The following is a 13,412-nucleotide window of genomic DNA, read 5'->3' as shown; positions in this document are numbered from 1 at the left end:
ACCTAATGTTTTTTCTTTGAAATTTTTATATTCAGATTGTTGAAATCGTATTTATATACATATTTCTGATCTTATATTTGTTATTTTACAAATTTTGCACATAGTTTCTTACTGTATTTATCTCCTGGAAAAGAAATTCCATATTTATAAATATTCTGCATCTTATATAATGTGTTGTAACACTGCAAATGTTCTGTTACCTCCTACACTAACAATGAATATTTAAACCAGTTCATTTTACTACTAGTTTTTAAATTTGAATCTTAGTTGTAATGGATACAATACTGATGGATACAACCACTATATTTTGGTTATATATAAAAAGTTAGGCAAAGCTTTATTCTGTTTCTAGTTAGATTTTGCCTCCCATAAAGTTTTATAAGGAAAAAAAATGTGCCCAAATAGAATCTTTCCTTTGAGACTTTACTTTCCAAATCAGCTTCATAAAATAATTTATTTCCCAGCATATAGATTCACACCACATCCATATTCAGCTTGGGTAGTGGGGATATTTAAATATACTCTTTTATAGTATTTAAGAATAATACTCAATAAACAATTTACAAAGTTCTTTCTAGAATTTTGGGAGTGCTTTTAACTCACTGAATGTTATCTTTTCATTTGCTATTCAGGCTGTTTTTTACAAACAGAAAGCTTATTTTTACCATAGTAAGGTTCCACATAGCTATTTCTCATACTCTCCCTGTTTCTTTCTCACTCATACATAAAAATAAGGCATTGTTTTATTTTTCTTTGTTACCTGTAGGCACAGTGGACAATTGGAAAACTGAATTGCCCATTTTGCAGGACCCGTTTGGGAGGCTTTAACTTCATCAGAAGCCCAAAATGTTCCTGTGGCCAATTTGTAGCTGTACGTCTTTGCAAGAGCAGGACAGATTACCAGCCTGTTCATTTAATCAGACTAACAAGACCATCAGTAAAATACTTGTCGTTTTATAGAATTCCTTCAGGCCCTGACAAGGAAAATACAGTCAAAAATACAGGTGTTGCCCGGGAGAACAGAAATCAAGGGCTTTTAAACATGGCCCAAAATAATAATGTTCCCGGAAGATTAACTGAAGCTCTTTGCCTGGAGGTGCGATCAACCAATTTTGAGACGAAGAGTAAAAAACTGCACTTGAAAGCATCTAATCCAAAATACTGTCTTTTTGTTCCCCAGTCTGTGAATGAGAGATGCAGTATAAGAGCTTTTCATAGAAAATCACATAGTTTGGATCTGAACATCAGAGAGAAACTGGCCTTATTGCCTACTTTATATGAAGCACATGGTAAGATTCCTGCCTGTAACAGGCTAAATGAAACGCAGCCTTTTGACCCTCATGGCTTATATGTAGGTTCTAGTAAAAATAGATGTTCCCCTCCGGAATCATCCGGTTTTGATGGTAATGGGCTACTGCAACGATTTTCAGTGCCTTCCTGTAATACTCTAAGACAAAGAGAAGAAGAATTTCAGTGTGGTTTAGAGGCTTCCATCATACATTCTCACCATAATACTATTGATGAACTGCCTTTCCGGATGGACTTTCCTGTAGCTGTCAGTGGTGTGGATGAGCCTGGTGACCAGGAGGAAGGCATCTCATCTATTGGTTTCTTACAATCTGCCGGTTTCTCCTTGGGTGCCATTAACCAAAGGCTAAGCAAGAGAGAGAGAAACAAGTTAAAGAATCTGAGAAGGAAGCAACGAAGACATCAAAGATGGCTCCAGAAACAGGTAGGAAACTTCATTCTCCACTGGACTGAGGGCTGTGGTTCTTATTGGGGTGGAAGAAGGTATATCTTGAAATGTTTGGATTTTTAAAATGTTTTAATATTTTATTAGATGAATATCCATTATTATAATTAAATAACACTTCATAAAGTGCTATCTTTATTTCCATAAATAAGTATTGTAGACAAGTGTTTTGAAAACTTCCTCATAATTTAGTAATATTTAGGCAGGAATATTAATATTCACAATATGAAGTTTCTCTCATATCCCCCTAATTTCCTCAAAATCCAGGAGTTCTTAATTTTGGGTTCATGAACTTTTAAAAAAGAATTTTATAACTGTTTCAACTAATAGTTTGCTCCATAATCCTAATGTGTTTCATTCTATGCACTTAAAAACATTTTGAGAATGGGAGGAGGGGGGATCCATAGACTTCACAAGACTGCCAGGAGCATCTATTACACAAGAAAGGTTATGAAATTCAGCTTTATATGATTTTGTGATATTTTTCATACCATTGAAGTTAGATTGAAGATGGAAGATGTGATGTTTATGATCCAGACTATGGTAATCTCTGAAAATGAAAGACTTTCATTTGTGCTAAATACCACTTGTATGAATGCAGAAGAGTGATAAATAATATGTTAAATTTAAAATTAATTTGACTTTCCTTTTCTACACATTTGTATTATTATTAATACTTCTGTAAAACAGAATAATAATACTTTTATCTAAATATGTGATTTTAATGTAAGAGACTATGGACATTCCACAATAAATATTTCTTTTTATGAATACTACATTGGTTTGTGTGAAAAGAGATGACAATGAAAGTATTTTTATTTCATAGATTTTTATGGCTACTCTTTGCAAATTACAGTTTGATCACCCAGAGAAACCAGCCTTCCTCAGAAGGCCCTCAGTATAAGTAGAGACTGAGTAACCTCCTTTCACAGGTTTCAAATAGGAATTTTGTAATATTAGGGATTTGTACTTTGAGTAGGGTTTGTGCTAGACCAGTTTTGCTGTAACAGAATATGTCAAAACGTTCTTAGTTCATGTGCAGTCCCACGACAGATGGACAACAAAACCAACCATTCTTAGCTCACTGGTTGTATAAAAACAGATATCAGGCTGGGTTTGGCCTTCAGTCTATCGCTTTCCAGTATTTGCATTAAACTGTCCACAAGGTCCCTTTCTAGATTGATATACTATTTTCTGTGGCAATAAATCACAACCCTTTTTAATCAACCTTTATTGGATATTGGTAATTTAAGATTATTTCGTTCATGCTTAGTACATCTTGTATATTTGCAGCAGGATGGCATAATTATGTTAATTTTGAAATTAAATTTGACCAGAAGAAACCTTAAAAATAATCCATGTTTTTACAGATAAGAAACATGAGACTCAGATAGTTGGAATACTTTACACAATATCAGATTGCTAAAAAGCAAGTTCTCCAACCTCCTGACTCCAAGCCCACAGTTCTTACTGGTCCACAATGCGCCTTTGGTTTTGTTCTATGAAACATGATTGTGGGATAATGATCTTAATTTAAATAATAATCATTAAATTCACATACCGTTATTTACGGCTCATCACAACTTTAAGAATTAGGTATTATTATTTCCCCACTTTATAGAGGCATATATAGAGTATAAGTAACTTGCTCAGTTCATATAGCCAGTTAGTGTATGAGGTTCCATTTGAAACCAGTTCTTCCTATCTCTATCTATCTATGGCACTATCCACTGTGCAACCTAACTTCTAATCTACAGGATGCTATATGCGGGTTCAATGAAACAATCACTTTAGGATCATAAGAATAAGACACTCAGAGCTGAAAGGAATGTTCAAAGCTAATTTAACCCTTTAATTTTATGGGATGAGGAAACAGGCTCAGAACAGTTATATGCCTTACCTATAGCCACCTAGATAGTAAATCCCAGAAGTCCAGTTTGAAGCTGCGTCCTCTCACTTCAAATCCAGTATTCTCCCGTGCCTCATTTAATACTTCCTATCAGGTAGCTTGTTTTCATTTTTATTATGTATTCTAAAAACAGATGATTTATTAATATAGTAAGAGCTAGCAGGCTTTGCATGATTTTTATTTGGATTATCAGCAAGTGACGTTTTCCTGTGTTATCAAAATACATTTTGTTGAATTTGAAGCAAAAATTATTTAGCAGTACAAATATATTTACAGATCTTCATTTGTCTAGCCTTTAAAAACCAAATGCTTTATTGTAATACTAGCCTTCTTCTGAGTAAAATAGAACTTGATCACATTGTAGTTTAAGTAAATGTACAAAAAGAAATAATGACAAATATTGATCCAGAGTAGGTTGCCTTAAAGTACTTGGTTAGGAAATGCAGAATGGAAATAAATATGCTTATTATATTTGTCTTTTTACAAAAATCTTTGAAATGAAATGTTTAATATTTTTTAATTGTATTTCTAAAATATATATCTGTTTGGATTGGAATATATAATCCCCAAAGATCCTCTCCAGCTTTTAACATTTCATAACTCAATGTAATAATATTCCAGGCTAGAATATAGAACCTACTACTCGATTTAGATATAAATAATAATGAATTTTTTGTTTATATAAAAATCAGTTTACATTTCATTAAATTATAATTTATTTCACACAACTTCTAGTTCATGAGTCAGTTCATTAAAAAAAAAAACACAGATATTTTAGTTTGTAAGAATTGAGGAGAGACCCTAAAATAGAATCGTGCAGTCTGATGGAGGGACTGGCTGGGAGGGGCAGGGAAGAGGAACTGAAGATGCTGGGAGAACAGGAACTGAGAGAGTTCTGAAACAACAGAAGGGAAGGAGACTGCCAGGAGCACTTCCTGAGGGTCAGAGAGAGATTCCTGAAGCCAGGAGGCCAAAGAACCTGATTTCCACCTTGCTGTATACCTGTCTCCTGCTAGAAAATCCTTCCCAATCCCTCACCACTAGACTCGTGCTTCTCAAGACTGACCAAGAGTCAGTTGGTCTCTGAGGCAGGGCCAGTCTGCCCTCTCATTTGGGTTTTTTCCCCTTTCCACCATTCCCTGGCTAGATAATAAAGGCATCAGCTTCAGTTAGTTAGGAGATAGGGAACAGGGTGTTTGGCCAGAGGGCTTTGAGACGCCGAGCTTCCGGTGAGGGACCCTGCTTCTCGATCTCTCCCGCCTTCACTCCCCATCCCTTTCCACATCAGTTGTCAGTTACTGTCAGAGATTGGTTAGCGCTTTCCTGAAGGATAGAGGTTGGTGTGTGGGCACAGGACCAAAGGGCGAAGCCTTTGCTTCATCTGAGACAAGCAAAGAGCCGCCTTGTCACTGTGGTATAGGGAAGGGTCTCACCACAAAGACCCTCACCCTGGAAGGGCCTGCCTGCGCTATCCCCTCCTCCCGGCCGCTTGAGCCCACATCCCAGGGAAGAGAAGTAGGCAGACTCCTTCTCTTTCTCTCTGTGTGAGCCTTAGCTCCGAGGTCAGCCAACACAGCCGTCTCTCCAGACTTTCAGCTTTCCTCACACCCCTTTGCCTCCACCTTCAACCCCTCAGTGGAGATATTCCTCCGTCTAGTGAGTTAATCCTGCTCACCCCTCTCCATTAGGAAGAGAGGAGAGGTCTCGCTTCCATTTTCCTCCTCTTTTAAAAGTTAAGCTTTTTTCTTGTTTCTTGAACAACGGATTGTTTAGCATAGATAGACCTCGTTAGTCAAAATGGCCATTCCAGTCGTCCCATGTATACAGTGCCGACAGAATCCCCTAGGATTACGTGGTCTACATGAAGCCGACCTCCCGCCTTCGGGTCGGAGACCTGTGAATGATTGAAAAGATGGTGGCCATTCGAGATGATGTCATTCAGAAGTCTGAGACATAATTGGAACAGAGAAAAGTGAAAGAATCTTGAGAGGGATTGGCCCAAATGGAGGAGGGAATGCTGGAGGAAAAGTGCACTGTCTTAGGAAAGCCAGCATTTTAAGAAGTGACCTGAAGCTGGGAGTGCTTACTAAAGATGCTTAAAGCGAATTTCCAAAAGTGTGGCTTCCTTTCTTTATCAAAGGCATGGTACGCTTTGGTTGTCCTCATCCCTTGTTTCTAGTGCCATATGAATTGCTTCATGCAGTACATGAGGGACTGTGGTGTTAGAATCCAATGGAGATGATTCCCTATTATTGATATAGATCAGAAATTGGTCATGGGAGAGGGGGTAGAGGCAGCTAGGTGGCTCAGTGTATTGAGAGCCAGGCCTCAAGAGGAGCAGGTCCTGGATGCAAATGTGACCTCATCTACTTCCTAGCTGTGCGACTCTGGGCAAATCACTTAGCCCCTAGTGCCTAGCTTTTACTGCTCTTCTGCTTTGGAATCAATATAAAGAAATGGAAGGTAAGAATTAAAAAAAAAGAGTTGGTCATAGACCTCTTGATAGGTCATTTCCATTTTTCATCTTTGCAATTTCATCCTAATCTTGAAATAATTTGAATAGGCTGAGTTTCTGGTCAAGCTTTTGGTAAACTTTTTTTCCTCCAAAACTAGTTTTCATTTTTAAAAAATATGATTGCTTATAATTATCCATCGACCACCAAAAGATTTTATCAATGAGTTTACATTGTAATCCAATGTTGCTTTTGGCACTATTTGTCAAGATCAAGTGTATGCTGGCTAATGTGCTTTCTAGATTCTTTTGGTGTCCTCATTTTGGAATTTGATTTATATTGGTTGCAGTTCTCAAGAATGGGCGAAAGTCTGTTTCAGTGTACATTCTTTCATCCATTTTTCAGGAACATGTCCTGATAGAACAGTTCAGTTAAAAAGATGGTGGTGAATATCTGGTAAAGAAAACAAAAGCTCTAGAACTGCTTTATCAAGAAGAGATTATACTTGACTAACATTTCCTTTTCTTATAGTTAATAAATTTGTAAATAGTTCAAGGAAATGCTGTTGCCATAGCTTACTTAGATCTTAATATACCTTAGTGTATCTAATACCATTCTTGTGGAAAACAAGGAAACATTTGGGCTAGTTGGCTGAATGATTTTACTCAAAGAAGAGTCATTTATTAATGATTATGACAGCTTGTCATGAGGTCTCTAATGGAGTACCCACTTAATATCTATCTCCTTGGCACTGTGCCGTGTAACATGTTTATTAGTGATTAGATGAAAGACGTGGATGTCATACTCATCAGATTTTTATGAGACACCAAGGGGAGAGGGATAACTAACACCTGGATTATAGGGTCAAGGTCCAAGAAGACCATGATAGACTCGAAAATTGGGCTAAATATAATAAAATGTTATTCAAAGGGTATAGATATAAACCTTTAAATATGAGTTCCAGAAAATTAATTTCCCAAATATATGATGAAAACTAAAATGTTAACCACCAGCTTGTCTGAAAAGATCTGGAGCTTTTAGTGGACTGCAAGCTTAATATGAATTTTTTAAAGAAGCTAATGAGATCATAGGTTGCATTAAGAGAGATATGGATTCCAGGAACAGGGAGGTCAGAGTCCTTTTCGTTAGTAATATTCTGTTTGGTTCTTGGCAGCACAGTTTAAGAAAGACATTGATAAATTTAGAGAGCCCAAAAGCAGGCAGCCAGATGGTGATGACCTTGATCTCACATCATATGAGGAGTCATTTGGAAGAACATATTAACTTAATATGTTAAGCATGGAGGATAGAAGACTTGGGATAAGGGGCCTGATTGTTGTATTCGAAGGACTGTTTTGTGGAAGGAGAATTCAAGTTATTCTTTATAGACCCAAAGAACCAAACCAAGAGCAGTGAGTGGAAATTACAAACAGTGAAATTTAATTTGCACTCTCTCTCTCATGCTCACACCTTTTTACACACTAACTTCAAGTATATAAAATGGAATAAACTGCCTTAAGGAGGGTAGGTTCTTCCTCTTTGGCAAAGGTGGATGATAATTTGTTAGCTATTGTAGGGATTTCTTTTGGATCTGGGTAGAGTTCCCTCAAACTCTCTGGTTCTCTAATTCTGTCACGTTGGTTAGGCAGCATCTTTCTTAAGTCACAAATCAACCTAAACATTACACATAGTCCTATTTTAACCTGCACTATAGGTCGAACACTTCCTTTAGGGTGTCAGCGTTCTCATCAAAGCTTCTCCGGGCCGCAACTTGAGCAGCTGTTAAGGAATGCAGACACGGAGCTCACACCTGGCAGGAACCTGAGTTGTAGTGGTTGCAGCTTATTTGGATCTGCTTAAATGGAAGTAGCAGTACGGATATGGATAGGAAAGTAGGTTAATTCTTATACAAAATCCTAGAGTAGATATCTGCACAGTTTATGGAAAAGGCTTTGTTTTTCTTAGCTTTATATACAGTAGCATATATATAGGAACTGTGATTTCACTGGCCTAGGGTACTCCTTGGAGAGGACCCTCCCTGTACCAATGCCTCCTCTCTGCATCTTACAATATTAGAGTTGCCTAGAGCGTAGGATCAAATTCAAATCGGCCTTTCTGTCGTGGAGACCAGGAAAACTTAGGTTCAAGTCCTGCCCTTGATGCAGGCATACTCGCTTAATACTAGGCAACTTCCTCAAGACTTTGAATTGCAGAGAAGGTACTGAAGTATGTTACTAAGAGGGGGTTTCCTCATTGGGGAAATCCCTATATCAAAGAAATCACAGTTCCACTCCCTATCCTTACTTATCTATGTACATGTTATGCCACCCTCCCGAGCATGTAAGTAGAACACTTTTGAGGAGAGCGATATTCTTATCTGAATCAGACGGCTAGAAATATTACTGTGATGGTTTTTATAAAAGGTGAGGTAGAAAAGGAAAGACTTAGTAGTCCAGTCAAGTTAATGGGGGGGTGGCAGTGAGGTGGCACAGTGGTTAGAATGGCAGACCTGGAGATGGGAGGACCTGGGTTCAAATTTGGCTTCAAACACTTTCTAGCTTTGTGACCCTGGGAAAGTCACTTAACTGAGTTTGCCAGCTACTAAAACAGGAAGTAAAGGTTTAAAAACACTTGCCCCCGCCAAAAAAAGGGAGATGAGAGCTTAAACTAGGAGAGAAGGTGGGCAAATAGGAAGGAAGAGTACCAATATGATATTACAGAGGATGGGGATCTTTTTTCTTAGTTATTTTACTCTCTAAGTTTGGGCAATCCTTAAAACTCTTGAATCATTCCCTCTAAACTACATGGTCTAGCATACTCGGGTACCTTCATCTGTCACCCTTCAGCTAAATCACTTCTGTACTTGTAACACCAGTCCTACTTTGGTCCTGAGCCTTAGACCAACATTTTCCTCCTTCCTACTGGTGAAATAGAACTGTCTGCCATTTAACACATTACTTCCTCAGTGTACCCATTGACTTTGACTTCTCCTCTCTGACCATCTACTGTGCCTGAGGTGTTAAAGAAGGAAAAAAAGATGACATTCAACCATTCCATCCTGATATGCACAGAAACGTGGGACCAAGATCAACTCTTTTAATGGTAGTCAGAGGGTATTGCTCAGGGATAATGTGGAATTCCTCTGGTTGTACAGACAGGCATGTTGATAGGACTGTATTTGGATAACTTGTTTCCTTTTACTTTTCTTCTATTTCCAGCACCTCAATCAGAGGCTTCCAATTTTTTTTGTCTCATCTCTCTTAGCTTCTGCCAATATACAGTATTGATTTTAAGACATAAGGGAAGTGTTTTAGGGAAAAAATCAAGTGAATAAATAAATAAATAAATAAATAAATATATATATATATATATATATATATATCACTTTGTAACTTTAAAGCGCTATAAAAATGTTTACCACTGTTAATTTCTGTACTCATCACTTTCTAATTTCATTAAAGCGCATTATCTGTGAGTTTCCAGTCTTGCCTATTGCCCTCTTAAAAGGAGACTTTTAATCATCTACCTCTGATCCTCAGAAGATAGATTCTGCTTGCCCAATTTCATGTATTGACATATTATTTAGTTTCTATTCAATTTTTTGCTGCCAGACTCCAAGGCATTCACAAAAGTCAAAAAATAAATAGGACAGAAATTGTTCTGATAAATGATGCTTATGGAAAAGGATAATTTCTTTGTCATAGTAGATAGTTAAAATATGTAAAAATTCCATACCATAATCCATACCAAATGAATTATTGTTTCACTATACTTAAAGAGGCAGAATGGTAAATGAAAGATTTTTAACAGAGGGCCTAATTTCCCTGAACAAGTCCCTTAATCATTCCTTCTTCACTTGACTTCTTTCCAACTATTGTCTCATTCTGGAGAAACCTTTGGCCCAAAAGCCAACTATCTTGATTCTTCCTTGCTTCACTGTTTCCCTTAAAGCTGAATTCATTCCTCTGACTTCCCCTTCTCCTTCCCTTCCCACTATCACCAGCCTTTCTAGCTCCCTGTTATTTATTGTTTTCTTCTAATCTAAATTCAGGGTCCTAGAGAATCAGGATCCAGCATTTAACAAAGCAAATAGTACTCAGTATTTAACAAATACTCACCTTTTCTCTCAACAATTTATGTGTAGTCGTCTTTCTGACCTCCCTAGGCCTCAATTTCTTAATGTGTAAAATGAGGCTATAAAAAATGTTCTCCTGGACCCCTTCTGGTTCTGAGTCTGTGATCCTTTTTTGTAAAATTAAATTCATTGATTTCCTGATTCTTTCTGAAGCCTATTTTCTTCACTAATTTTTCTCAGCACTTAAGCTTTGGAAACATATATAAAGCATTTTTGTATTTTAAAAATATTGTTTGGAACACTAGGGGGCACCAAATAATGAAAATTCTTGATTTCCACCAAAGGCCATAGGAAATTATAACAATGTATTTTTAATCTCTTGATAGATCAAAATAGTAACAGTATTTGTGTCTAATGAATAAGTGCCTTAAGAATCATAGTGGCATCTGATGCTGTGATTGTCTGCCAAGAATCTGTCAGCAATTTTTGTTTATCATTTTTCAAGGAGATCTATTATATAGTTGCTAGAAGGGAACCATGGGCTAATGGGTCAGATAAATTATTTTTAAGTGAATGTTTTATTTGGTGCAGTCAGTTTTGTAATTCATATGAGATTTATCAAATAAAAGAAATGATGAGTTTTCATGTTCAACATACTGAATGACATTTCTATTGATAATGATCATAATATTCCATGTATGCCCTTATTTTAGCAGAAAATAGATGAGAACAAATTAAATTAGTTTAGAGTAGAACAAATCTTGATAAACCAGATATTCTTTAATTGTTAATCATAAGGGTATTGAATATCACATAAAAATTATTTCCTTCTCACTTGCAGAAATATTTTTATGGAGTATATGTATATGTACATATATATTACCCTTTACAAAGACTGATTATAAACTTGATGTTAAATTAATCATAAATTTAATATTAAACATCAATAAGCCAATTATACTTACCTTACAATTAGTTACATTTTAAAAACAAAATTAATTTCAATACATAAAATCTCATAGTCATATCATTTATTCTGAAGTTCCATTAGGAGTCTTTGCTCAATTGTTCCCTTTTATTTTTCTTTTGTGTCTAAAACTTAATTTTTCCATTAACTACTACTACTAATAATAATAGACTTACATGTTTTGCCTCCTGGGGGGGAAACAACTCTTGTAACAAATATCTGTAGGTAAGCAAAACTAGTCTCTATGTCATATATATATATATATATATATATATGTATTGGTATATATATTATATTCATGTTTGTATATATATTATATACATGTATATATGTATATATTTGTATTGTTATTTTTTTGCCAGTATAATTTGTGAGGGCATATCCTAGAATTATTTTTATTTTCATCTCTAGTTATTAGTGAAGTGGAACATACTTTCATGTAATTAACAATTTGGTTTTCCTTTCCCTTTTTGAAAACTTTGAAAATCCTTATTCTTTGGGTGTAGATTATATGAGCATTTACATGCAAACATACATATAGGTAAATAGATTCAAGGTTCAGAATGAGGTATACACACACATGCACACACACACATGCACATACACACCCCCCCTTGAATCTTATCACCTCCTTACAGGAGGTATGTTTTCCTGACTACTCAGTTTACTCTGGATCAGTTCATATTGATTCAGTCCTTTTTTCACTTGACATCATTTCTTCACATTATTTATACTTGGCTATCTTAATTATAGTATGATGTTACAAATAGTAACTTATCTATGGATAGATAGATAGATAAAGGACAGAATATAGTATTTTTGTTATCTCAAAGGGCCAATATTTATTTTAACCATTTTTTTTGTTATCAGACTGTGAAGTGTGAATCAGACTTTCTTTTAGTACTCCTACTTATTACGCCACCAGACGCTAAGTAAGGGAGTTCACAAATCACTTGCTAAAATGAGTAATAACTCCAGAACTCAAAGCACCTTACTTAACACTAAGTAAGAGTGTTCACAAGTCATTTGCTAAAGTGGGTGATAACTCAATCAGTCAGAAACTTATGAATCCTTTGATAAAAGTTGATATCTTCAGAAGCCTATGATAGAGTTAACACCTTCAGAGGTGAGAAGTGGATCCCACAGACACTGCCCGCCCTGGGCAGTGATAGGCAATTTGGAAGCTGTGATTGGCCCCTGTGAAGAGGGGAAAGGATAAGAAGTCACTATAAAAGCCCTGAACTTCAGCTGGAGGGAGTCTTCTGCAAGTAGTCTTCTGAAGATAGTCTGCAGGAGATCATTTTCAGTGGTCATCTTTGACTGGTGACCTGCCTCTTGGAGGTAACTTGGGACTTAGACTGCCTCTTGGCTAAGTGAGTAGGTGGCCTTCCTTTCCTGGTTTCTGGAGAGAGATTAGTTTCAGAGAGACCTTCCCTTCTTGGAGGAGCCTGTGTGGATGGAACTCCAGGTCCTCTGATCTGTCAAGGGTTAACAAGCCCTGCCAGCCTGAGCCAAGAACCAGAGCAATATTTAGTGTGATAAGGAAGATATCTTCTCTTCCCTCTTTTTGTATTTCTCTGCTTTCACTCTTTCCACCCTTTTGTAAATAAAAGCTATTAAAAATCATTTTGACTTGAGCTATAATATTTTAAATCGGTGACCACTATATTATTTTAAAATTCTCACATATTTTAGTCAAACCTTTAATTTAATGCCTTACAATACAAAAGATTCCTTTAAGGTTTTGACATTTATAAATATTGTTGTTGCTATAAATTTTTTAAAAACTCCTTACCTGCCGTTTCAATACTGTCTTTTGCCTCAAAGGCAGAAGAGCATAAGGGCTAGGCAATGGGGCTTAAGTGACTTGCCTAGAGTCACACAGCTAGGAAGTGCCTGAGGTCAGAGTTGAACCCAGGACTTCCAGTCTCTAGGCCCAGCTCTCAATCCACAGAGCCACCTAGCTGCCCCCTGTAAATTTTTTAATGGAAAGCCCCCTTATCAAAACAAAACAAAGGAAAAAACAGTGAAAATATTTTGATATCACAGTTGGGGGATGTATTTACCTAACATTGTAAAAATTATGGACTCAAAGGGTATGATCATTTTTATGTTTCACTCTTTATTGAGAGTTGCTTTCCTGAATGTTTCTACTAGTTTGTAGTTTCACCACCAATGAATAAATATATATGATTCCTCACAGCATTGACTTTTGTGTATTTTAATGGCTTTTGTCAGCATAACAGTTGTGAGGA

The 13,412-nt window shown here is 36.4% G+C and overlaps 1 protein-coding gene across 8 annotated transcripts in view; it reads left to right on the top strand.

The window, feature by feature from the left end:
• The window catches only part of RNF180 (ring finger protein 180), a 241,463-nt gene that overhangs the window by 65,300 nt on the left and 162,751 nt on the right, over positions 1-13,412 (top strand). For all 8 annotated transcript variants that reach the window (XR_008917944.1, XM_016431313.2, XM_016431310.2 and 5 more), the window contains one exon: positions 767-1,732. Coding sequence is in view for 7 of the 8 variants with exons in the window: in XM_016431313.2 (XP_016286799.1) it covers positions 767-1,732 (966 nt within the window). In the remaining variant the exon portion in view is untranslated. The remainder of the gene's footprint in view (positions 1-766; positions 1,733-13,412) is intronic.

The sequence above is a fragment of the Monodelphis domestica genome, chromosome 3 (assembly GCF_027887165.1).
Source record: "Monodelphis domestica isolate mMonDom1 chromosome 3, mMonDom1.pri, whole genome shotgun sequence".
Taxonomy (NCBI): Eukaryota; Metazoa; Chordata; class Mammalia; order Didelphimorphia; family Didelphidae; genus Monodelphis; species Monodelphis domestica.
This window is presented reverse-complemented; position numbering and strand designations above follow the sequence as displayed.